This window comes from Aethalodelphis obliquidens, unplaced genomic scaffold (assembly GCF_003676395.1).
Source record: "Aethalodelphis obliquidens isolate GAN/ISIS:26980383/991018 unplaced genomic scaffold, ASM367639v1 scaffold16, whole genome shotgun sequence".
NCBI lineage: Eukaryota > Metazoa > Chordata > Mammalia > Artiodactyla > Delphinidae > Aethalodelphis > Aethalodelphis obliquidens.
In genome coordinates this window covers 34056550-34083202 of record NW_020837960.1, presented here as the reverse complement: position 1 = coordinate 34083202, position 26653 = coordinate 34056550, and the positions used below count along the sequence as shown (strand labels likewise).

The 26653-nt window shown below is 41.2% G+C and overlaps 1 protein-coding gene across 4 annotated transcripts in view; it reads right to left on the bottom strand.

The window, feature by feature from the left end:
- Window positions 1-26653, bottom strand: part of CPAP (centrosome assembly and centriole elongation protein) — a 54290-nt gene that overhangs the window by 4312 nt on the left and 23325 nt on the right. For 3 of the 4 annotated variants that reach the window (XM_027116767.1, XM_027116769.1, XM_027116768.1), the window contains exons 6-14: window positions 24014-24125; window positions 23146-23248; window positions 21389-23018; window positions 19484-19616; window positions 16035-16200; window positions 10182-10424; window positions 6837-6921; window positions 479-540; window positions 98-217 (exon numbers count right to left, since the gene is read on the bottom strand). In XM_027116767.1, the coding sequence (XP_026972568.1) occupies window positions 98-217; window positions 479-540; window positions 6837-6921; window positions 10182-10424; window positions 16035-16200; window positions 19484-19616; window positions 21389-23018; window positions 23146-23248; window positions 24014-24125 (2654 nt within the window). The remainder of the gene's footprint in view (window positions 1-97; window positions 218-478; window positions 541-6836; window positions 6922-10181; window positions 10425-16034; window positions 16201-19483; window positions 19617-21388; window positions 23019-23145; window positions 23249-24013; window positions 24126-26653) is intronic. The other variant, XM_027116770.1, reaches the window with a different exon arrangement.

The following is a 26653-nucleotide window of genomic DNA, read 5'->3' as shown; positions in this document are numbered from 1 at the left end:
ACTCTCAACCACTGCGCCACCAGGGAAGCCCCTCAACTCTATTTTAACCCATGTTCATTTTTTATAGTATTCATTGGTTTAAAGAAAAAAGTTTAACCTTTCCATCAGGATGGCTGATTTCTCCCTGAATTTCTTCTTTTTCTTCTTTTTCATCATCGTCTTTACATTCAGGATCTGGAGAGTTCACTGGTTCAGGTGGCTCCCTGGGTAAGGCTGTCTGTAAGGACAAGAGGCTCTCCGTCTGTCCTACATTACATGTAATAAAAATCTCAAGCAGCTAAAACTTACACTTAGTCCAAAAGCCAGATTCCACTATTACAGGATTCTAGTATGACTAGTATTTGGTGTTGTATAGAAAACATTTACAATGTTAAGTAAAAAGCTTCCTTTATAAATGGTTTAGAAACTTAAGCCAGTTAACCAGTCAACTTTAAGCCTGAATAATATGTTTAATATATAAAAACATAAAGAGATTTACTTGTCCTTTATCCGAATTGCCTAAATCACGAGACACAGACTTGGATCTTCGAGATGGATTGCCTGTTAGAATATAATTACCAGAGTTAGTTTTATTATTTAATTGAAAGTTTTAAGTTTACTCAATACTATGGTCAAACATCTCCTTAGTTCACTCTTTTGTGAACTGCCGTCCTTTACCCATTATTTAAGGAAGTCTTAGTACTTTTCGTTATTAATTCCTAGGAGTTCTATCACTGTATAAATTCAAATACTTATTCAAATACTTAAGTCTGATGACCAAGAAACGCAAAGTATCTGTTTTTTGAAAGTGTACAATCTGGAGAAAGGTGCTCAACTAACCTAACAGATGGACCCAAAGGTATTTTGGAGACAATCACCAGGACTTTAGTTAGAGGGTAGGAATGGGGTACAGATAATAGAAGCATCCAGGAATACACATAGAATTTGGCTTGAAAACAAATAACTGGGTATTTAATTATAATCTAGACCTAATGGCTGTGGTCTAAACTTTTTAGATCATGACCAACACACAAATCATGTACTGTACACGTTCATACATTATAAAATAAGCATGTATGTGCATACACACAGACACCACCAACAACAAAGTGATATTAAAAATACACTGAAGTTCTAATATTTTCTTCTTATATGCCAATGGGTATTATAAACACTCCCAAATTTGAAGGGTTTCAAGCTCAAGTGCCAGGATCTGACTTAAGTGTTAAACACTAAAATGGATGTTGGATGCTCCAGGGAGAATAGACTAGAGAAGAAGAACAGAGGCAGAGTCCAGTCAGGAGGCTGGTGGGCGACTGTGGAGACGGCAGTGTTTGTACTGTGTCAAATCACTGACCCGTGGGTCCCAAACAGCCGAGTGCTAGCAATGTCATATGGTTCAACCTACTTAATTCAGAAAATACCAACATCAGGATTAGTTTAGGGATTGATGGGAGTGGGGGGTTAGGATACAAGAAAAAAGGGATCAAGGAGTGCACACAGATTTGGCTAAATGAACACCTTCCTCTGCCTCACAGGCACAAAGAACCACAGAGCAGTCTGAGCTCCGTGTTACATCATCTCTAAATCTTACAACCAGCCTCGTAGAAAAGACTAATAGCCTCATTTTATAGGTGAGGAAATCAAAGCTGAGAGGCTAAATAACTTGCCAAGGTTGTCAACTAATAAAAGTCAAGTCAGAACCAGTATTCGAGCTCATCAAGCTTAATTCTCTCAGCTGTTTGTGAACGTCATGAACAAGCCTCTGAGCACATTCTCACTGGGAGGAACAGAGGGGGATGGGTGTCCACCACTGTGAGCACCTTATAAAATGACATGTCAAAATTAATAACTAATGCTGGAACAGCTAGATACTTTAGGAGTATATGTTTATGACCTCAGGATAGGTAAAGACTTAAGGCAAGAAGCACCACCCATAAAGGAAAAAGGTGAAATTCAACTACATTAAAGAAAGAAATCTGGGAACTTTTAAAGGTGAAGTCAGCATCATGGCAGCTAAATCATTCCTCTTTCCTCTCCCTTAGCCAGACTCATCAAGTCAATAAGGGAGAGGATGCAAATCAATAAAATTAGAAATGAAAAAGGAGAAATCACAACTGACACCACAGAAATACAAAGGATTATAAGAGACTACCACAAGCAGCTATATGCCAATAAAATGGACAACCACGAAGAAATGGACAAATTCTTGGAAAGATACAATTTTCCAAGACCGAACCAGGAAGAATTAGAAAATATAAACAGACCTGTCACAAGCAATGAAATTGAAACTGTAATTTAAAATCTTCCAACCAACAAAAGCCCAGGACCAGATGGCTTCACAGGCGAATTCCATCAAACATTTACAGAATTCCATCAAACATTTACAGAAGGATGAGACCCATCCTTCTCAAACTCTTCCAAAAAACTGCAGAGGGAAGAACACTCCCAAATTCGATCTGCAAAGCCACCATCACCCTGATACCAAAACCAGAAAAAGATATCACAAAAAAAGGAAATTACAGACCAATATCACTGATGAATATAGACGCAAAAATCCTGAACAAAAACTGGCAAATAGAATGCAACAACACACTAAAAGGATCATACACCATGATCAAGTGGGATTTATCCCAGGGATGCAAGGACTCTTCAGTATAGGCAAATCAATCAATGTGATACACCATATACACAAACTAAGGAATAAAAACCATATGATCACCTCAACAGATGCAGAAAAAGCGTTTGACAAAATTCAACACCCATTTATGATAAAAACGCTCCAGAAAATGAGCATAGAGGGAACCTACCTCAACATAATAAAGGCCATATATGACAAACCCACAGCCAACATCATACTCAAAGGTGAAACACTGAAAGCATTTCCACTAAGATCAGGAACAAGACAAGGATGTCCACTCTCACCACTATTATTCAACATAGTTCTGGAAGTCCTAGCCACGACAATCAGAGAAGAAAAAGAAATAAAAGGAATATAAATTGGAAAAGAAGTAGTAAAACTGTCACTGTTTGCAGATGACATGATACTATACATAGAAAATCCTAAAGATGCCACCAAAAAACTACTACAACTAATCAGTGAATTTGGTAAGGTTGCAGGATACAAAATTAATGCACAGAAATCTCTTGCATTCCTATACACTAACAACGAAAAATCAGAGAAATTAAGGAAACAATCCCATTTACCATCGCAACAAAAAGAATAAAATACCTAGGAATAAACCTACCTAAGGAGAAAAAGACCTGTACTCAGAAAACTATAAAATACTGATGAAAGAAATCAAAGATGACATAAACAGATGGAGAAATATACCATGTTCTTGGATTGGAAGAATCAATATTGTGAAAATGACTATACTACCCAAAGCAATCTACAGATTCAATGCAATCCTTATCAAACTACCAATGGCATTCTTCACAGAATTAGAACAAAAAATTTTACAATTTGTATGGACACAAAAGACCCCGAATAGCCAAAGTGATCTTGAGAAAGAAAAACGGAGATGGAGGAATCAGGCTCCCAGACTTCAGACCATACCACAAAGCTACAGTAATCAAGACAGTTAGGGTATTGGCACAAAAACAGAAATACACATCAATGGAACAGGATAGAAAGCCCAGAGATAAACCCACACACATATGGTCACCTTATCTTTGATAAAGGAGGCAAGAATATACAATGGAGAAAAGACAGCCTCTTCAGTAAGTGGAATGAAATTAGAACACTCCCTAACACCATACACAAAAATAAACTCAAAATGGATTAAAGACCTAAATGTAAGGCCAGACACTATAAAACTCTTAGAGGAAAACATAGGCAGAACACTCTATGACATAAATCACAGCAGGATCCTTTTTGACCCACCTCCTAGAGAAACGGAAATAAAAATGTACAAATGGGACCTAATGAAACTCAAATGCTTTTGCACAGCAAAGGAAACCATAAACAAGACAAAAAGACAACCCTCAGAACGGGAGAAAATATTTGCAAATGAAGCAACTGAGAAAGGATTAATCTCCAAAATTTACAAGCAGCTCATGCAGCTCAATATTAAAAAAATCAAACAACCCAATCCAAAAACAGGCAGAAGACCTAAATAGACATTTCTCCAAAGAACATATACAGATTGCCAACAAACACATGAAAGAATGCTCAATATCATTAATCATTAGAGAAATGCAAATCAAAACTACCATGAGGTATCACCTCACACCAGTCAGAATGGCCACCATGAAAAAATCTACAAAGAATAAATGCTGGAGAGGGTGTGGAGAAAAGGGAACCCTCTTGCACTGTTGGTGGGAATGTAAATTGATACAGCCACTATGGAGAACAATATGGAGGTTCCTTAAAAAACTAAAAATAGAACTACCATACGACCCAGCAAGCCCACTGCTGGTCATATACCCTGAGAAAACCGTAATTCCAAAAGAGTCATGTACCACAATGTTCACTGCAGCTCTATTTACAATAGCTAGGACATGGAAGCAACCTAAGTGTCCATCGACAGATGAATGGATAAAGAAGATGTGGCACATATATACAATGGAATATTACTCAGCCATAAAAAGAAACATAATTGAGTTATTTGTAGTGAGGTGGATGGACCTGGAGACTGTCATACAGAGTGAATTAAATCAGAAGGAGAAAAACAAATACTGTATGCTAATGCATAGATAGGGAATCTTAAAAAAAAAAAAAAAACGGTACCGATGAACCTAGTTGTAGGGCAGGAATAAAGAGGTAGACATAGAGAATGGACTTGAGGACATGGGGTGGGAGGGTGAAGCTGGGGCGAAGTGAGAGTAGCATCGACATATATACACTACCGAATGTAAAATAGTTGGCTGTTGGGAAGCAGCAGCATAGCACAGGGAGATCAGCTCCGTGCTTTGCGATGACCTAGAGAGGTGGGATAGGGAGGGTGGGAGGGAGGCTCAAGAGGGAGGGGATATGGGGACATGTGTATGCATATGGCTGAATCACTTTGTTGTACAACAGAAACTAACAGCATTGTGAAGAAATTATACTGCAATAAAGATGCATAAAAAAAAAAACTAGGTAGTGAAAGAAGACAATGCGATACATACAGTACAACTCTATTCAGAAAGCTGAAAAACAAGTAAAACATTTTTTTAGGGCTGTACCTATGAAAGGGAAAAGCAATGTAATATAATCATTGAGGGGTCAGTTCTGGGATGCTGCTAATCTATTTCTTTATCTAGGCAGTGGTTACCCAAGTATTTCCTTTATAACTGCCAAACTGCATATGTTATATCCACTTTTATAAATTTAATTCACAGAAATAATTTCTAAAAATGCCAGGTAGATCTTAAAGACCCAGTTGTGAAAACAAAAGTTCATGGGAGAAAATAGCATATTTGTGACCTGACGATTGAGAAGGGTATCTGTCACAAAAAGCAAAAACCATTTTTTAAAAAAATTGATTAACTTCAATATTAAAAGGAAAAACATGTATATAAAAAACACAAACCAGGGACTTCCCTGGTGGCACAGTGATTAAGAATCCACCTGCCAATGCACGGGATACAGGTTCGAGCCCTGGTCTGGGAAGATCCCACATGCCGCGGAGCAACTAAGCCCGTGTGCCACAACTACTGAAGCCCGCGCGCCTAGAGCCCGTGCTCCGCAACAAGAGAAGCCACCGCAATGAGAAGCCCACGCACCGCAACAAAGAGTAGCCTCCGCTCACCGCAACTAGAGAAAGCCCGCGCACAGCAACGAAGACCCCACAGAGCCAAAAATAAATAATTTTATTTTTTTAAAAAACCCACAAACCAGGCTTACCTGGTAGCGCAGTGGTTGAGAGTCCGCCTGCCGATGCAGGGGACACGGGTTCGTGCCCCGGTCCAGGAGGATCCCACATGCCGCAGAGCGGCTGGGCTCGTGAGCCATGGCCACTGAGCCTGTGCTCCGCAACGGGAGAGGCCACAGCAGTGAGAGGCCCGTGTACCGCAAAAAAAAAAAAAAAAACAAAAAACCCACAAACCAAAAAGCTACATACAGATTGGCAGAAGATACTGGCAGTGCTTACAAATGACAAAGGATTAGTATGCAGAATGACTAACTTCAATACAGAAAAACATACACATACACAAACACACACACAGAGTTTTAAATGGGCAAAAGAAATGAACAGGCAATTCACAAAAGAGGAGACCCAAATGTCCACTAAATATGAAAAGATGCTCACATTACCTCATCAGTAACCTGGGAAATGCATATTACACTGACCCACCATTTCACACCCATCTGACTAGCCAAAATTGTAAAGTCTGAGCAGAGCAAGTGTTGGCAAGCACAAAGAGCATGTTCTGCTGACAGTAAAAAAAGAAACTGGTAACCGCTTTGCAAAGGGAAAGCCTCCTAAAGTGGCACAAACCTGATGTGACCCAATATCCTACTCCTGACATGTGTCAGAGAGAAACTCACATGACCGAGACTTGTTCATTCTGTGACAAACTGGGGGAAAACCTGAATGCCCGCCAACAAGAAAATATACTGTGGCAAATACACATGGAATCTGTACAGCTAGAGTTTATATGTATTAATGAGGCTACGTCTTAAAATACTGAGAAAGCAGCAAACTGCAGAGGGATAAACTATGAAACAACACTATATTGATTTACAGACACAATGTAGTAAAAGAATGAAAAATAAGAAAGGGAATGCTGTCAGGGTGCACATTAACTGGGAGTAGGATACACAGGGGCTTCAATTATATTTACAATGTTTTATTTATTAAGGTGGGTGTAAATTCTCCACTCTTTAAATTCCTGAAATATTTTAAAAGAAGATCATGCAACTATCTTACCTTGTGTTGGCAAATAGGTTTTTTTGTACTTTTCTACCTGGGTTCCTGAAGAAACTTGACTCTTTTGAAATCGAACTGATGACTTCTATAGTATGAGAAAATTTTGAATATAAAATTAGTATTAGTTTACACGTTAGTACAAGGAATGAAACTAACAGAACTCAGCTTGCAATGGGAATGTTTTAAGTTTGTTCATTTATGCTGTTTTCGTTTACTGCTACAGGCCAGAGCGAACAAGCTGCTACTAGGAATGAGCTACACACACACGCACACGCCACCTCTGGAAATACATGCAATCCTCAAGTGAAGGCATAACAGACCATGTAAAACAAAACAGGTTTTTGTGACTGTTACCAGAGCGGCCCGAGGAGAGGACATGAACTCACGGTCAGACAGCAGAAGACTGCTCACCACTGCCCCTTCCGCAGCCCCCAGATTTAGAGGTCAAGGTAGATGTCCTCCTTGCTCCCCACCACCACCTCCAACCAGACCCTCCTTCTCTCCTCCCTAGCCACCCCTGCCCCAGCAAGTCTCATGTCCGTGGACCCCGCGTGCCAGAAGAAGCCACCCCAGTACCTTAGCTGCCATCTCTACACCTGTTCTCTCCCACCGTGGCCATGCGCTCCAATGGACAAAGTCTAGAACTAGTCATTATCAGTATCTGCGATTATTAAGAACTGCAAAAGTATCAATTTCAAAGCATTCGAATCCAGAATGTGGGACATAAATAAAAATTATCCAAAAAGCCAGTGCCATTTAATAAAGTGCCGAAGTATTTAGGGGTGAGTTGCCACAATTTCTGCAATTACCTTCAAATGGTTCAGCAAAATACCTATACAGCAGTATGGCAAAATGTGAACAATGGCTGGATCTAGGTGGGTACTCAGGTGTTCATCAAACTATTCTTTCAACTTGCTCTATTCGGGGCAGCTTTCATAATAAAATGGGGGGCAGAATTCCATCTTCTAACTACCGTGTCCTGTCCTTCCAGCTCATCCCTCTGAGACCCTCACTCCAACAATGCTTACAGCCCACACGGTCCCACAATTCACTGATCCACATGTTTTCTGTGTCCCCCAAAACCTATGCCCTCCTTGAGCAGCCTGAATTCATGGTGCACTGCAGGCACTCCTGTTGTATTTACATACTGTCAACTTCCAGCCCCTCTCACTCTGTATGATTCACCTGGATGACCACACCTCTGCTAAAATATCAATATTACTCTCCACCACCCTACACCCAAAGAGCTGAATAAGGAAAAATAACGCAAACAATTCCCACTTGAAACATATAATCGCTAACCTACATGGGCCCCTAGCGCAGCCCAGGAGTCAGACCACACTTCGCCCTTTGCTCTCCACTCTCGTGGACCCCGATCCGCCCCTCCAGCCTCCCAGAGTGGCCTCCATCCTCAGTCTCAGCAGATGCCCGAGCCTCCATTCCCCGAGGGAAGCCAGAGGGTTAGGGGGGAACGTCCCACCAACGGACCCCACACGTCCAGCCCCAGGTCCACGGCTGAGGCCCCGTCACCAGACACAGACGTCGAGCTCCCGGCCGGGCGGGCGCCTCCACTCCCCCAAACCCGGTCTCCTCTCCTTTGTGCTCGCAGCTTCGGCAACCCGCCCACTCTCTCCTGCATCCGTATTTTCCTACTGAATCAATCCTACCAATACATAAGCACGTGTTGACTTTCCCATCTTAAAAAAAAAAACAAAAAACTACTTCCCCTACAGCTACTGCCCCATTTCCTTACTGTTACTGCAAAACTTCTCCACAGCGCTTTATACTCTGCCTGAAACCGCTCGCTCTCTTAGCCGGTCAGGCTTTTACCCGGCATATCCGAGGACCCATCTGCAGTCCCCCGCTTACTCGGCAGCGGCCTCTGGGGCACGGGCCTCTCTGCTGCTTTACTTGGCCCTCAGGACACCACACTGGCCTCCTTTACTTCAGACTCGGGTTCATTCTCCTCCCCGCCATCTTCTCACAACCTGGCCAGGACCCAGGACCCTTCCCCGTCCACGCCTTCAGCCGAGCGATCTCTCCCACACGTTCCGAGGGCCCCAAACTTCTCGCTCCAACCTGAGCTTCTCTGGACACGCACAGCCCCGCCTGATGTCCACCTGATGTCTAGTAGGCATTTCGAGCTCACCTGATCTAACCTGAGCTCCTAACCAACACCCAGACCCGCAGGAAAAGCGTGCTCTCTTCTTGCGGGGACTCACGGTAAAGGGCCAAAAAAACCACACTCAACTTGGAAGCCGTTCCCGCCCCTCTCCTGCTGTCACACCCCATCCCCAGTTCATCAATAAACCCCATCCACCTGCAGCAACCCCCCAACTGGTGTCCTGATGGCGCCCAGACGCCCACTTCAGGCCACTCGCATGTCTACAGCAGGGAGGGTGGGCTCACCAACACAGAGGCGGAGGCCACCCCTTCTGTCCAAGCCCTGCCAGGGCTCCCCGTCTGACTCAGAGGGAAAAGGCGACGCTCACAGGTAGTTACTAAGGCCTAACGAAAGCGGCACCACCACCCTCGAGCCCATCTCTGGTCCCACCTGCTGCTCTGCCCCTCACGGACCCTGGTCCTCCCAGCCTCGGGGCTCCTGGCCCACGTCTCAGCCCGGCTCGCTGCGCCCTCTTCGGGCCACTATTCCAACGTCGCTTTCTCAGGAGGGCCTCCCCAGCCATCCTGTATAAACCGCAACACACTCCGCCCAGCGGTGATCCCCCTCCTTGCTTTCCCTCCCGAGTTCTCGCCACTACGTCCCACACCATATGCTTCACTCAGCTTTCTCCCACGGCTGGAATCCGAGCTCCAAGAGGACAAGGAAGTTTGTCTGTTTTATTCATTGCTTGGTCTCCAGTGCCTCAAAGCCATGACCGGCACATCACAGTTGTGAATACAGACGAATAAAAAACCAAATACTTGATTTAAAAGGATCATATGCAAAAAAAAAAAAATCTCTGCAAAAATTTTACCCTGTTTTAACTGAGATTACCCGCCTACTGTGTTATAATTCCTTTATAAGAATTATAAAAATGAATTTGAAAACTATCTGTATAGCGATGCACAAAAGAAGTATTTAATTGTGGTAAAATACACAGAACACAAAATCACCATCTTAACCACGTTAAGATGTACACGTTACTGGCGTTAAGCACATTCACACCACTGCGCAGCCATCACCACCATCACCTCCAGAACTCTTCACCTTGCAAAACTGCCCTCACTAAACAACGGCTTCTCATCCTCCCCTCCCCCAGCCCTGGCACCCACCCTCCTACTCCGTTTCTACGAATCTGACTGCTCAAATATTTAGCATCTCCCCAACGTGACAAAACCTACCCTGGACCCGTCTCTTCTCGAGGCCGTCGCGCACTGACCCATCCTGGAGCTGCTCTCGGTGGCTTCGGCTTTCTTCCAGGCATCTAGTCGGAATCTTTCCATCACTTTCATTTCCTCCCGGAGGTCTGTGTTCTCTTTGACCAACATTTCTATCTGGCTTCTAAGACGGCCATGTGTACTGGACCATTTTCCTTCCTTTCTTTTCAAATCTTCCTGTAAATCTGCTACCTGCTGCTTCAAAGCCTCTCGGGGGGGGGGGGGGGGGGGAAAAGCATTACTAGAACTGAAACAATGCAAGAGAGGAGACAAGACACATCAACAAAACAGAATTGCCAGCCTATCACAGACAGCAGAAAAAGGAATGTCAATGACACTGGGTTTCGCAGGAAAAGGAGTGGGGTTCAGGCTAGAGTCTCACCTCATGCCATCCAGAACTGAGGAGACAGAGGAGGCAGACACCACTTGGCAGCCAGCGCGTTACACTGCGCACAGCGATAAAGGTCTAAGCTAAGGCAGCAAGTGAAACAGAGAGAGATGGATGGGGTTATCTGGTGAAGAAAACAGAAACAGGAATCCATGACTAACTGAAGGAAGAAGAGCTAACACCCATCCTTCTCAAACTCTTCCAAAAACTTGCAGAGGAAGGAACACTCCCAGACTCATTCTATGAGGCCACCATCACGCTGATACCAAAACCAGACAAAGATACCACAAAAAAAGAAAATTACAGACCTGTATCACTGATGAATATAGATGCAAAAATCCTCAACAAAATACTAAAAAACAGAATCCAACAACACATTAAAAGGATCATAAACCATGATCAAGTGGGATTTACCCCAGGGATGCAAGGATTCTTCAATATACGCAAATCAATCAATGTGATACACCATACTAACAAACTGAAGAATAAAAACCATATGATCATCTCAATAGATGCAGAAAAAGCTTTTGACAAAATTCAACACCGATTTATGATAAAAACTCTCCAGAAAGCTGGCACAGAGGGAACCTACCTGAACATAATAAAGGCAATATAGGACAAACCAACACCAAACATCATTCTCAATGGTGAAAAACTGAAAGCATTTCCTCTAAGATCAGGAACAAGACAAGGATGTCCACTCTCACGGCTATTATTCAACATAGTTTTGGAAGTCCTAGCCTCAGCAATCAGAGAAGAAAAAGAAATAAAAGGAATACAAATTGGAAAAGAAGAAGTAAAACTGTCACTGTTTTTAGATGACATGATACTATACATAGAGAATCCTGAAGATGCCACCAGAAAACTACAAGAGCTAATCAATGAATTTGGCAAAGTTGCAGGATACAAAATTAATGCACAGAAATGTCTTCAATTCCTATCCACTAATGATGAAAAATCTGAAAGAGAAATTAAGGAAACACTCCCATTTACCACTGCAACAAAAAGAATAAAATACCTAGGAATAAACCTACCTAGGGAGACAAAAGACCTGTATGCAGAAAACTATAAGACACTGATGAAAGAAATTAAAGATGATACCAAGAGATGAAGAGATATACCATGTTCTTGGATTGGAAGAATCAATACTGTGAAAATGACTATACTACCCAAAGCAATCTACAGATTCAACGCAATCCCTATCAAATTACCAATGGCATTTCTTACAAAACATCTTAAAATTTGTATGGAGACACAAAAGACCCCGAATAGCCAAAGCAGTCTTGAGGGGGAGAAACAGAGCTGGAGGAATCAGACTCCCTGACTTCAGACTATACTACAAAGCTACAGTAATCAAGACAATATGGTACTGGCACAAAAACAGAAACATAGATCAATGCAACAAGATAGAAAGCCCAGAGATAAACCCACGCACCTATGGTCAACTAATCTATGACAAAGAAGGCAAGGATATACAATGGAGAAAAGACAGCCTCTTCGATAAGTGGTGCTGGGCAAACTGGACAACTACATGTAAAAGAATGAAATTAGAACACTCCCTAACACCATACACAAAAATAAACTCAAAATGGATTAAATTCCTAAATGTAAGGCCAGACACTATAAAACTCTTAGAGGAAAACATAGGAAGAACACTCTTTGACATAAATCACAGCAAGATCTTTTTTGATCCACCTCCTAGAGTAACGGAAATAAAAACAAAAGTAAAACAAATGGGACCTAATGAAACTTCAAAGCTTTTGCACAGCAAAGGAAACCATAGACAAGACGAAAAGACAACCCTCAGAATGGGAGACAATATTTGCAGACGAATCAATGGACAAAGGATTAATCTCCAAAATACATAAACAGCTCATGAAGCTCAATATTAAAGAAACAAACAACCCAATCCAAAAATGGGCAGAAGACCTAAATAGACATTTCTCCAAAGAGGACATACAGATGGCCAAGAGGCACATGAAAAGCTGCTCAACATCACTAATTATTAGAGAAATGCAAATCAAAACTTCAATGAGGTATCACCTCTCACCAGTTAGAATGGGCATCATCAGAAAATCTGCAAACAAATGCTGGAGAGGGTGTGGAGAAAAGGGAACCCTCTTGCACTGCTGGTGGGAATGTAAACTGATACAGCCACTACGGAGAACAGTATGGAGGTTCCTTAAAAAACTAAAAATAGAATTACCATATGATCCAGCAATCCCACTACCAGGCATATACCCAGAGAAAACCACAATTCAAAAAGACACATGCACCCCAATGTTCACTGCAGCACTATTTACAATAGCCAGGTCATGGAAGCAACCTAAATGCCCATCAACAGACGAATGGATAAAGAACTTGTGGTACATATATACAATGGAATATTACTCAGCCATAAAAAGGAACGAAATTGAGTCATTTGTTGAGACGTGGATGGATCTAGAGACTGTCATACAGAGTAAAATAAGTCAGAAAGAGAAAAACAAATATTGTATATTAACGCATGTATGTGGAACCTGGAAAAATGGTACAGATCAACCGGTTTGCAGGGCAGAAGGTGAGACACAGATGTAGAGAACAAATGTATGGACACCAAGGGGGGAAAGCCACGGGGTGGGGTGGGGATGGTGGTGTGCTGAATTGGGCGATTGGGATTGACATGTATACACTGATGTGTATAACACTGATGACTAATAAGAACCTGTGGTATAAAAAAATAAATAAAATTCAAATATTAAAATTAAAAAAAAGAATCTGCCTTCCAGGGCTTCCCTGGTGTTACAGTGGTTAAGAATCTGCCTGGCAATGCAGGGGACACAGGTTCAAGCCTTGGTCCGGGGAGATCTCACATGCCGCGGAGCAACTAAACCTGTGCACCTCAACTACTGAGCCCACATGTCATAACTACTGAAACCCACATGCCTAGAGCCCATGCTCTGCAACAAGAGAAGCCACCGCAATGAGAAGCCTGCGCACCGCAATGAAGAGTAGCCCCCGCTCGCCACAACTAGAGAAAGCCCACATGCAGCAAAGAAGACCCAAAGCAGCCAAAAATAAATAAATAAAATAATTTTTTTTTTATTTTTAAAATTAAAAAAAAAAAAAAGAATATGCCTTCCAATGCAGGGGATGTGGGTTCTATCCCTGGTCAGGGAACTAAGATCCCACATGTTGTGGGGCAACTAAAACCACACACTCTAGAGCCCACACGCCACAACTAGAGAGAAGCCTGCGCACCACAATGTAGATGCTGTGAGCCACAACAAAAGATGCTGCATGTCACAACTAAGACCCAACGGAGAGGGTTAGGGAGAGTGGGAGAGAGGGAAAGAGAAAAGAAATTCAATTAAGTTTAACACGAATTTTTATCTTTTACCTTTCAGGCAAAGAGCAAAAAACACTCTTAAAATTGCTAGTAGAATTTTAAATTGGCATGACAGGGACTTCCCAGGTGGCGCAGTGGTTAAGAATCCGTCTGCCAATGCCGGGGACACAGGTCGAGCCCTGGTCCGGGAAGATCCCACATGCCATGGAGCAACTAAGCCTGTGAGCCACAACTACTGAGCCCACGTGCTGCAACTACTGAAGCCCACGCGCCTAGAGCCCGTGCTCTGCAGCAAGAGAAGCCACCACAATGAGAAGCCTGCGCACCACAACGAAGAGTAGCCCCCACTCGCCACAACTAGAGAAAGCCCGCGTGCAGCAACGAAGACCCAATGCAGCCAAAAAGAAAAAAAAGATTGTCGTGATATTTATGGAGGGATAATCTGGCAATATCTACTAAGTACATACCCTTTAGCCTAGAAATTTCATTTGCAGGACTTTATCCCACAGATATGCTTGTGTACATAAGCTACAAACAGGTAAGGATGAATTTATTTTGTTCACTACCTCATTCCTAGTGCATGCCTGCTATACAGGCTGTACTCAATAACCACATGTTAAATGACTATGCAGAATGACTGCGAGAGGGGAGGTATGTACAGGGTTGTTCAGGAGAGCACTTCTTATATACAGAAAAAGCAGAAATAACGTAAATACTTCGTTAGGTAGATTACGGCACTTCCATACAATGCAGCTGTTATAATGCATCTATTTTCAATGGTAAAGGAGAACGCTCTTTACGTTAAGACGTAAAATGATTTTAGTATACTACCATTAATTTGCTTTTTGGTTTTTTTTAATTGGGAATATACATATGTATTTGCTTAGAATTTCTCTGAAAAGATACAAAAGATTGGTAACACCGGATACCTCAAAAGAAACGTAAATCAGGTGCCAGGGCAAGGGTGAGACGGAGAGGTTTCACAGCACATCTTTTTGTACCTTTTGAATAGGAATATATTACCTTTTGAAATAAAAACTTTAATAGATTATTAAAGTCTAACATATTAGATATAATAAACCAAGCATGAACAAAAACATAATGGCACGTTTCCGCCTACAGAAATAAATAGAATTAAAGACCCTAATAGACACTGCATGTGGTAACTGAAGCTACAGGTGTGTACTAAGACTAATCAAGGATGGTGCACTATATATGAAAGGAAGGAAGCAAAGGCCGGGACTCAAAAAAACTAGTATGTAAAATATGAAAGTGGAAGATGAGTTTGTATTTTATGCTATAAATAATAGAAAGCCATTTAAAATTTTTATTTTGGTAAATTGAAGTTTTACTTTTGATGAAATTCAATATATCCACTTTTTCTTTTATACTTAGTTCTTTGTGTCTTCTCTTGGAAACCTCTGCAGATGCCACTGTCGCAAATATATTCACCTACATTTTTTCCTAGAAGGTTTATAGTTTTAGCTAGAAATGCATTAGTTCTTTTTAACTACTACTTTCCTCTGATCATGTCCATTTCTAACTTTGAAATGAATAGGACTGATGATTTGGCTTATCAGTTTACAAGTTTTAGAGTTAAACACCTAGTTAGTATACAAGCCTTAAATTATTATAAATGAACAGAACAATGTGTGGTGGGTCAAACAAATTAACACATTCCACTGGTGAATATCCAACTCCTGGCTTGTTAATACATCCATGTCATTATCGGAGCATTTTCTGGGGAAGCCTTCAGTAAGAAAAGAACTGATGTATTTCACTCTTTAAGTCGAGACTACAGGACTTCCCTGGCGGTCCAGTGGTTAAGACTCCGTGCTTCCAATGCAGGGGGCACGGGTCCAATCCCTGGTCGGGGAACTAAGATCCTACATGCCACATGGCATGGCCAAAAAAAATTGAAAAACAAAAAAAAGTCAAGACTACAAAAGATGTTCCTGATGTCTCAGGTTATTTGCTGAGTCAATGGATGATTAATAAACTGATACCCAATTTCCCTTTGACACATCAAATAATTCTAAGATTCTTACCAGACTGTCATCTTTACTAACTGATATGAGTATAATGTAAGGAACTGACATACTTGTATTTCTTCACGTTCTTTTTTATCCGGAAAAGTTCTTGCAACTGTAGAATACTTTTCAAAAACTTTGCGTTCCTTTTGTAATTTCCTCATTTCCTCCTTTTTAAACTCCTCTATTCGAGCCAATTCTTTTGCTTTCTGTTGTTCAAAGTCAGCAATTTCTTTCCTAAAACAACCAAACCACGTTATAATCTAAGGAGACCACCTCAGTACAGTAATCCACATGTGGTACCAAAATGGAACACCAGTGACAACCCGGAATTGAGGAGCTGCTAGTTTTGGTTAATCCATTTTCAGCCCACAGTAGTGAAGTAACAGTCAATTAACTCAGTAAAGCACTACTCAACAAGCATTCACTGCATACCTACTATGATTCAAGTACTACACTACGTGTACACTACACTACACTACTACACTACTGGAGAAACCACAGTGAGAAAAATAAATATCCATACTCCTATAAAGCTTCTTACATTCTAGTGGGAGCGACAGATGACAATAAATAAGATTAACAAGTAAAATATATGGAACACTGGAAATGCTAAGAAGAATAAAGCAAGGAATGAGGTTAGGGAGTGTGGAGGTTAGGGAGTGTGGAGGTTAGGGAGTGTGGAGGTTAGGGGGTGTGGAGGTTAGGGGGTGTGGAGGTTAGGGGGTGTGGAGGTTAGGGAGTGTGGAGGTTAGGGAGTGTGGAGGTTAGGGAGTGTGGAGGTTAGGGGCCTGAACTCATGGACAGAGTCATCTTGCTGAGGCAGTATTTGAGGTAAAACCTGAGGGACGTGAGAGAACCACCATGGAGGTATCTGGACAAAACAGTTCAGGCAGAGGGAACACCACATGCAAAAGCCCTGAGATAGGAACGTGCCTGACGTGTTCAAAGAACAGGCAGGAGGCCAGTGTGGCTAAAGAGACAGAACGGTAGGAGAAAACGTCAGGGAAAAAGGGTGGGGGGCGCGGGAGGCGGGGCGATTAACTAGGGCCTGTGGACCACTGTGAAGACCCTGGTATTTACCTTAGGAGCACGCGGGTCAGAGGAACTGTCAGGACCCGGGCTCCTTCTGGACGCTGTGTAAAGAGCACAGGGACGACACAAGACTGTGGAACAAGAGGCCCCTGGCTCACATCCTTCCACACAAACGCCATCCACAGACAGAAGTGCGTTTGTGGAAGCTCTAGGATTCAGGCAGGAAATGAGAAACGCTGGTGAAGCCTAAGGTCAAGGACAGCCACTTAGAGAAGGCAGGCCCATGCCCCAGTGCCAGGCTTACCAAATGTGGTCCTGATGCACTGAAAACAGCCCCACTGCCAAAGGACCCAGGAGGAGCCATGCCCATTCATGCCCCTGGAAAGAGACCCACAGACCTTGCTCCTGCCTACAGATCCTGACACAGCCCTGTGACCTAGCTCCAGCCCTGTTCTATGTGGTACGGAGTCAGTCCTGCCCACCCAGGGACCTGGTAGGAAGCTGCTCAGAAACCTGGCAGGAGCCCCACCCATCCTCACGCCTGGAAACACACCTCCTGTCTACAGACTCAACAGTGGACCATGAGGCAGCCCCATGACCTAGCTCCAGCCCTGCCTGACTGTGGTCCAAGAAGTAGTCCTGTCCTACTGGGGATCCAGCAGGAACCACAGCTGACTGCAACCCTGGTAACAGGCCTACCAACTGTGGACCCAGCTACAACCCCACTTGACTGTGATCCTGAAAGTAGACCCACCGGTCCAGGGATCCAGCAGCAGAAGGTCTTTACCTGCCAAAGACAGTCTGTAAAGACAGAAACAGGTGTTTCTTCTTTCAAATGCAAAGACATCAACACAAGTCCACATAGATCACCAAGAATCAGGCAAACGTGACACCACCAAAGGACTAATGAAGCTCCAGTAACCAATCCCAAAGAAATCGAGGTCTACAGATGACCTGACACAGAGCACAAAACAATTGCTTTAAGGAAGCCCAGCAAGCTACAAGAAAACACAGAAAAACAGCTCAATTAAACCAGGGAAACGATATGTGAAACAAAACAATAAGTTCAACGAAGAGCCAGAAATCATAAAAAAAGAACCAAAAAGAAATTCTAGAGCTGAAGAATACAAGGAATGAAGTGATAAATGCAACAGAAAACGTCAACAGCAGACTCAAGCAGAAGAGAGAATCTGTGACTGTGAAGACTGGTGATTCAAAGTTATTCAGTCAGAGGGGGAAAAAAGGGAAAAGAATGAAAAGGAGTGAAGAAAGCCTGCAGGATTTATGGGACACTACTGTATGGATGAACTATATACGCATTATGGGAGTCCAGGAGGAAAAAAATCAACAAACCTTTAGCTAGACTAAGAAAAAAGAGAGAAGACTCAAATAAATAAAGTCATAAATGAAAGGCAAGGCATTATAACAGATGCCTCAGAAATAAAAAGGACCATATATGAATAATTATATTCGAAACTACTGGATAACTTAGAATGGTTAAATTCCTAGAAACATACAACCTACCAAAATTGAATCCAGAAGAAACAGAAAGTCTGAACTGACCAATAACAAATAAGGAGACTGAATCAGTAATCAAAAACCTCCCAAAAAACACAAGTCCAGGACCAGATGGCTTCACAGGTAAATTCCACCAGTCAAAGAAAAAATTAACACCATTCTTTTTTAAACTCTTCCAAGAAAAGAAGGAATACTTCCAAACTCATTCTGTGAGGTTAGTTATCACTCTGATACCAATGGCAGACAAAGATACAAGAAAGGAAAACTATAGGCTAATGTCCCTGATGAATACAGTGTATAAATCCTCAAAAAAATACTAGCAAACCAAATTCAACAGCACAGTAAAAGCATTAAATACCATGACCAAGTGGGATTCATCCCCAGGATGCAGAGTTGGTTCAACACACACAAATCAACTAACATGATGTAAACTGGTGTAGCCACTGTGCAGAACAGTATGGTGGTTCCTCAGCATTATTCACAATAACCCAAACATAGACACAACCCACATGTCCAGCTGTGAGCCAAGGAAGGCTAAGGATCACCAGAAACCAACAGAAGATACAAGAGAAAGCATGGCTCTGCTGACACCTTGACTTCAGGCTTCTAGCCCCCAGAACCATGAGAAAATAAATTTCTGTTGTTTCAAGCCATCCAGTTTGTGTATATTTTGTTACAGCAGCCCTAGGAAACTAATACACTGGCCAAGGTGGCCCTTGAATTCAGAGCTCCACACTGCTTTTCAAATTTCAATTTATGACCTCATCACGACGACAATTCTCCTTTTAAGACATCTTTGACCACAGTGGGTCATTTTATTTAAAAATTCTTATGTGGTATTTATTTCACTTCCTTCTCTCACTTTTATTGTTGGATTAATAAGAATTGTTTCAAATAGTTCAGATATAATCTTAAAAATAAAGCTGAATCACTATACATTTTCCCCCACTTACAGATGCAAACTTACCTGAGTTTTTCCAAGGCACTTTCTCGTTCAATGCGAAGTTTAGCTAAAGATGTGTTCTCAGCTTTAAATTTTTCTATTTCTGTTTCCAATTCAATAACTTTCTCTCTCAAAACTTGAGATCGAACATTGTCACCTATAAGATAAGCCACAAATACTGAACTTCACAAAAAGCTTTCAACAGCAAAACACTAGCTAGCTATTACACTAGGAGCCAAAAATATGGTAAACACCTGTACTATTAAAATGCATTAGAAACAATGCTTCTAAAAGCAAAGAAAAAAATTATTATAGTCGAACTTTCCAGATGGAACAGCCTAAATTTAAGAATCAAATCATTCTACCTCAAGAGTATCAATCTGATGACAAATGAACGTTATGTATTTAAAAAATCAAATAAATTTTTAAACCAACATACATAAATAGCTTAAGAACATGAATAAGTATTTGCAAGAGACTTAAAGCTCTAATGAACACCAAAATCAAAGTTTACCCCCCACTGATCAAAGAAATACAAATTAAGATCTTTTTCAGTATCAAATTTGCTACTTAAGAAAATAGCCAATGCTTTCGTCCTTCAACTACCCTTCTGGAAAATAACCCTGATTTGTAACACAAGGCTAAAATACACATTATCTACCCTTAGACCCACTTCTAAAAATCTAGTTAAAGAACGAACTTATAAAATCATACAAATCGTCCTGCACAAAAATATGCATTGAAGTGTTATTTCTAATAGTGAAAAATAATTCGTATCCAACATTAAAGAAATTACTAAATAAAATTATGCTACATTCATATAATGCTCTGCAACCATTTTTAAAGTATACAAAGAGTTTTAATGATATGGCCAAAGCATATTATACACCTGGTCAAAAAGGATGAGGCGAGTTATAATATATGTCTCTACCATATGAAAAATACACAGGAAAAATGAATGGAAAGAAATATCCCAAAATGATATCACAATTACTTTAGGATAGGGTAGTTATAAACATTTTTGCTTCTACACTTTTTAACTTCCAAAATTCCTGCAAAAAATATTATTTTTAAAATATATTTTTAAAATCAGAGTATTTTTAAAAATTACCTTAAGTTATAATTTCTATTTTAAAGCACCTATGCTTTGCTAGACATTCAGAGTTTATAACATGACATAATGGAAAACTGTTTTCAATATAAGTTAATAAAATCCATCACATAAACTAAATACTATATAGCCACTAAATGGAATGAGACAGATGTGTGTGTATTAGAACAATCTTCAAAATTTATTATAAGCAAGGTGCAGAACAGTATATAAAAAATATGTTTTCACTTGTGCAGAAAGGAGGATTATATACACATTCACACATATGCTTTCATATGCATGGAATCTTTGTAGAATACACAAATGAAATGGGAAAGTTGATGTCTCTAAGAGCCCAGGTCTGGGGAAGAAAAGAAACTTGAATTTTACTGTGTTTCTTCCTCATCATATTTGGCAAGTAAATGCATGAGGTAGTTAAAAAAAAAAAAAAAAAACTAATTAAAAAAATACACACACACAGAGGTAGCACAGTAGCACAAACCACAAATTGGGTATTCCCTGGTTATAAAAGAAACTTAAATGTTATCTCACTTTATAATAATTAATTTTAAAGCCTTAGCAATAAGATACAAGCTAAAATTTGAAAAATCTGAAATCACAATTCTTCCAAAACTCTTATACTAGTGACTATTACATTAGATTCACAAAACAAATCCAATTTTAACAAATTACCTACTAAACTTTAACAAATCACCTACTAGATTTCCACTGAGCAACTAGAAAGGTTGGGATTTTAATAAGCATTCTGACAACATACTGATAAAATAAATGTTAAACTTGTAACATTCCATTACATAGTTTACGATGCTCTGACTTACCAGGCGGCTGGTCTTGATTCATGTTTAACTTGGGTTCATTTCCCAAGCGTGAATCTGATTTTGATTTTGGTTTCAAAGAAGGGAAGAATTTCATCATCAGATCCGAGGTAGGAGGAGGACTTGTGCTCCTACTGGATTTATTCAAGTCTTCTCCCTTCTTGACTGCTGCAACCTTCCTTTTTATTGTTTTGTCCAGTACACATTTTTCACTCTTATTAGGGTAGGTTGTCTGGGGAGTCCCATAAATGGCTTCATTCCCAAGAATAACATCATGTTTAAATGAATCATCTTCAAGGTCAGTCCAAGTTCTTTCATCATCAAAGTCAATTTTACTCATAGATGGGTATCTTCTTGAGGAATCAGAAGCTTTATTTTTCAAGCCTGCTATTATGATAGACTCATCACTACTGTAATCTTTATCAGACAAATCTAAATCAACATCTCTCCTCTTATCTTCTTCTTGAGTCCTGGTGTCCCTTAAAGGTCCCCTCCCATCACAGACTTGGGGACTATCTTCTCTGCTGCTGAAACCCCTTTCTTTATCCTCAGTTGATGGTTTTATGGTGACATCAAGGTGTTCCTCAGAATCAGTGCTATCATCACTGTCTGTACCACCCTCGTCATCACTTGCATTCCACCTAGTTGGACTTTCACAAGTGCTCATTTGGAACACTTTCCTATTGACTTTACAGGACTGTTCCTGCGATCCATCAGGTGAGGATACTGAATCAGGTTGTTTGGGTGCAACCTCACACTCACCCTTACTTTCACACTTGGTACGGTCTGGATCCTCATTTTGGTTACGCTCACTGATGGGATCCGGTGTTGCTGTCTTCTCTTGCTGCACAGCTTTGACAGGAGTAGAAGACAGCCGGTGACCTCTGCAGATCTGTTGGTCCCTCTCTAAGATCTTCAGCACAAATGAGGAATTACTAGAAAATGATATTTCATCAGCAGCTTGTTCTAAAAACAAAAATTCATCTAATTCCAAATTTTCCTTTTCCTTTTCTCGTTCCCAATTCTCTAACTTTTTCTGAAGAGAAATGTCAAGAGAAGATTCTGACTCTTTCGAAGTCTCACTTATTGGGCTCTTAGAAGCCACGCAGCTGGCCAGCCCTGTCAAAAGGGAAAGTCTGTCTTTACCTTGTGTATTATTCCAGATTTTGCAACCAACGTCACAAGGCTTTGTACACTCGGGTACATTTTCTTTATTATTAGATTCTACCGTTTTTTCTAAATTGATCTGACCTCTAAATTGCCCATCACATTTCTTCCCTGCCAGTATCTTCAACCCTGCTGGAGAGAGACTTTTCCTATTGTTACCCTTAAGCACTTTCGGCTTCTGACTGAGTGTGACACAACCACTCTTTGTTCTGGCTTTACTGTTCTTTTTGACAGGAAGGTTCTCTGTACACAGTTCTTTATTTATATGAGCAGTTTTCCGCTGGAATTGTTGTTTATCTAATTTAAACACAGGTTTGTCCTCTGAAATGCTCTGAGTAGTGACTAGTTTATTTTCTCTCCCCTTCTGAAACTTAGATTTAGCATTAGTAAATCTAGCTAAACCTTCTCCTCGTTTTAAGAATGGTTGTTTTGGTTTTGCTTTGATTAGCAAGGATCCTTCTGCTTCCTAAAATAAAAGAATATTTGAATTAATTCTGGTATATCCAAGTAATCTCAAAGTTATTTTTAAAGCAAATTATAAACAAATCTCTAAAGCCTTAAGATAATTTAATCAAAATAGTGGAAATGCTAACCCTTAGCTGTTTTTGTTTCAGTTCTTGTTCTTCCAACCGAATTTGTTCTTCTAAGTAGTCTTCAAAGGTTTGTTTCCTTTCTCTAATAGCAGCTTTAATAGGCCTAATCATGAAAGTAAAGTTATTTAACATTCAAATCATGTGGTGAATACTTTACACTTACTGTGCCTGACTGAGAACTAACCTTTTTCAAAGTCTCAGATCCCCTCCGAGAATCTATTAAAAGCTACAATCCCACTCCATCCTCCAAAGCACAGAAATACACGTCACTCTACACATGATTTGAAAAACCCCTCTGAAGTCCACCTACTGACCTTAGATTAACTTTTGAAGTAACATATTCATTACATAAATAAAAATATTTCAAAAATAGTTCATTAAATACATTCTTTAAGATCCTTAATAATATAAACAAAACAATCAAAAGTCATTTGCCACTCCATAATGTATATTAAAATACTTAAGAAAATAATAAACAACCTCACAGTTGATATTTTATCTCTGACATAAAATTTTTAAATTCTGTAACCACACTCACTCAATTATTATTTGTAAGTGATACCATGTGTAAGACTCCAATATATGACTTTTTTCTCTTCTCCAAAACAGGATTTACTGATTTGAGAGAAGCTTAGTTTTATCCAGATATTTCCCTTAGGTGAAAAAACTTTGCTCCATTTTTCCAGGACATTGTCAACCTGATGTATCTCCCCAACCTGCTTCTGTTGCTGACAACACGGAATACGTTGGATCTTCAACCCTTTACTTAAAAGCATACCCAGGCAAAAACAAGAAAACTATGGATCTTTCAGAGAAAGTACCAATAATAATGACTATTATACTAAATTCCTTCCAACATGGATGATACCTTTCTTCAACATTAACCACTTCTGAGGAATCACCAATTTTTTTTAAGTTCGTATTGTTCCCTTCCTGAATCTGTTCCGTCATTTTCTCCGAACATGGTAAAATACCTTCTCCTAGGATAAAAATGAGCAACAATTTAGTTCAAAAAAAAGCATATTAAAGTCTTAAAACTTGAGAATTTTACAAGTTACTGTACTAAAAAAATATTTAGTTAAACTTAATGTATACCAAAGATTTTAGAACTCTCAAGGAATTCTTTAATATGATAAAGAAAAACTACAAAATGCTAATGAAAACACAACATTCTGCTCTCCTTTCCAGCTGACCTCTCAAAAACCCGTGCCATAGTACTGGCTTCTGTGACCTGACAGTGAGCCCTCTGTTCGGTCACACTGTTACCTGATTAAATTTTGAAGCAAGTCCTTTGCTAGGACTGGACTTTATTCAAAGTACCTGGTGTTGAGTTCTCAATTCAGATCAACTTCGCTGGCAAGCTACTGAGGATTGAGACCCCCAAAATAATCCGGAAGCCATTCTGTGAAGTTGACAAGTGAAAGTCTGCAGACAGGAAAACCTCTCCTTTTACACACTGAGAATTCCCACTGCAGTCAATGGAAGATCTGTGTGTGTAAAGAGCACGTGAGCAGCGGGGATTCAGCCCCAGAGAAAGAAGGTGTCGAGTTGCCTTGGTAAAGAATTTATACACCACGTGGTCACAGTTTCTTGACAGGGCAGCAACAGGAAACTAACAGAGCTGTAATGACGAAGTACTCTGAAGCATAGGGCACTGTTTTAGAGGTAATTCTACAAAATAAAACTTTACTTGGGGACCTTCAAGACGGCGGAGAAGACGTGGAGATCACCTTCCTCCCCACAAATACATCAGAAATACATCTACATGTGGAACACCTCCTACAGAACACCTACTGAATGCTGGCAGAAGACCTCAGACTTCCCAAAAGGCAAGAAACTCCCCACATACCTGGGTAGGGCAAAAGAAAAAAGGAAAAACAGAGACAAAAGAATAGGGACGGGACCTGCACCTCTGGGAGGGAGCTGTGAAGGAGGAAAAGTTTCCACACACTAGGAAGCCCCTTCACTGGCAGAGACAGGGGGTGGCAGGGGGGATTGCTTCGGAGCCACAGAGGACAGCGCAGCAACAGGGGTGCGGAGGGCAAAGCGGAGAGATTCCTGCACAGAGGATCGGTGCCGACCAGCACTCACCAGACCGAGAGGCTTGTCTGCTCACCGGCCGAGGCAGGCGGGGGGCTGGGAGCTGAGGCTCGGGCTTCAGAGGTCGGATCCCAGGGAGAGGACTGGGGTTGGCTGCGTGAACACAGCCTGAAGGGGCTAGTATGCCACAGCTAGCCGAGAGGGAGCCCGGGAAAGTCAGGACCTGCCTAAGATGCAAGAAACCAGTTTCGGGATGCGCGAGGAGGGGGAGTTCAGAGCACCATCTAAACAAGCTCCAGAGATGGGAGTGAGCCGCAGCTATCAGCGCAGACCCCAGAGACGGGCAAGAGACACTAAGGCTGCTGCTGCCGCCACCAAGAGGCCTGTGTGCGAGCACAGCTCACTATCCACACACACACACATGCATGCACCCCGGGGACCTGTGCAGCCCGCCAAGCCAGGTCCTGTGACCCAGGGAAAAGTTCCCTGGGAAAACACAGAGCACGCCACATAACGCAAGCCTCTGCCTCCGCAGGCTCACCCTGCATTCCGTACCCCGCCCTCCCCCAGCCTGAGTGAGCCAGAGCCCCCGAATCAGCTGCTCATTTAACCCTGTCTTGTCTGAGTGAAGAACAAAGAAGAGAAAGGGAAATCTCTCCCAGCAGCCTCAGGAGCAGCGGATTAAATCTCCACAATCAACTTGATGCACCTGCAACTGTGGAACACCTGAATAGACAACGAATCATCCCAAATTGAGGCAGTGGACTTTGGGAGCACCTTGGGATTTGCTTTCTGCATCAATTTGTTTCTAGTTTTAGGCTCATTTTAGGTTAGTATTTAGAGCTTATTATGATTGGTAGATTTGTTTATTGATTTGGTTGCTCTCTTCCATGTTTTTTTTCCTTTTCTCTTTTTGAGAGTGTGCATGTGTACGCTTCTTTGTGTGATTTTGTCTGTATAGCTTTGCTTTTACCATTTGTCCTACAGTTCTGTTTTTTGTTGTTGTTGTTTTTTTACTATAGTTTTTAGCGCTCGTTATCATTGCTGGATTTGCTTTTTGGTTTGGTTGCTCTCATCTTTCTTTCTCTATTACTTTTTAAAAAAAATTTTTAATAATATTTTTTATTTTCATAACTTTATTTTTTTCTTTCTTTTTTTTTCCTCCCTTTTCTTCTCAGCCAAGTGGCTGACAGGGTCTTGGTGCTCTGGCCGGGTGTCAGGCCTGAGCCTCTGAGGTGGGAGAGACAAGTTCAGGACATTGATCCACCAGAGACCTCCTGGCCCCACATAATATCAAACAGCAAAAGCTCTCCCAGAGATCTCCATCTCAACGCTAAGACCCAGCTCCACTCAACAACCAGCAATCTACAGTGCTGGACACCCTATGCCAAACAACTAGCAAGACAGGAACACAACCCCAACCGTTAGCAGAGAGGCTGCCTAAAATCATAAAAAGTTCACAGACACC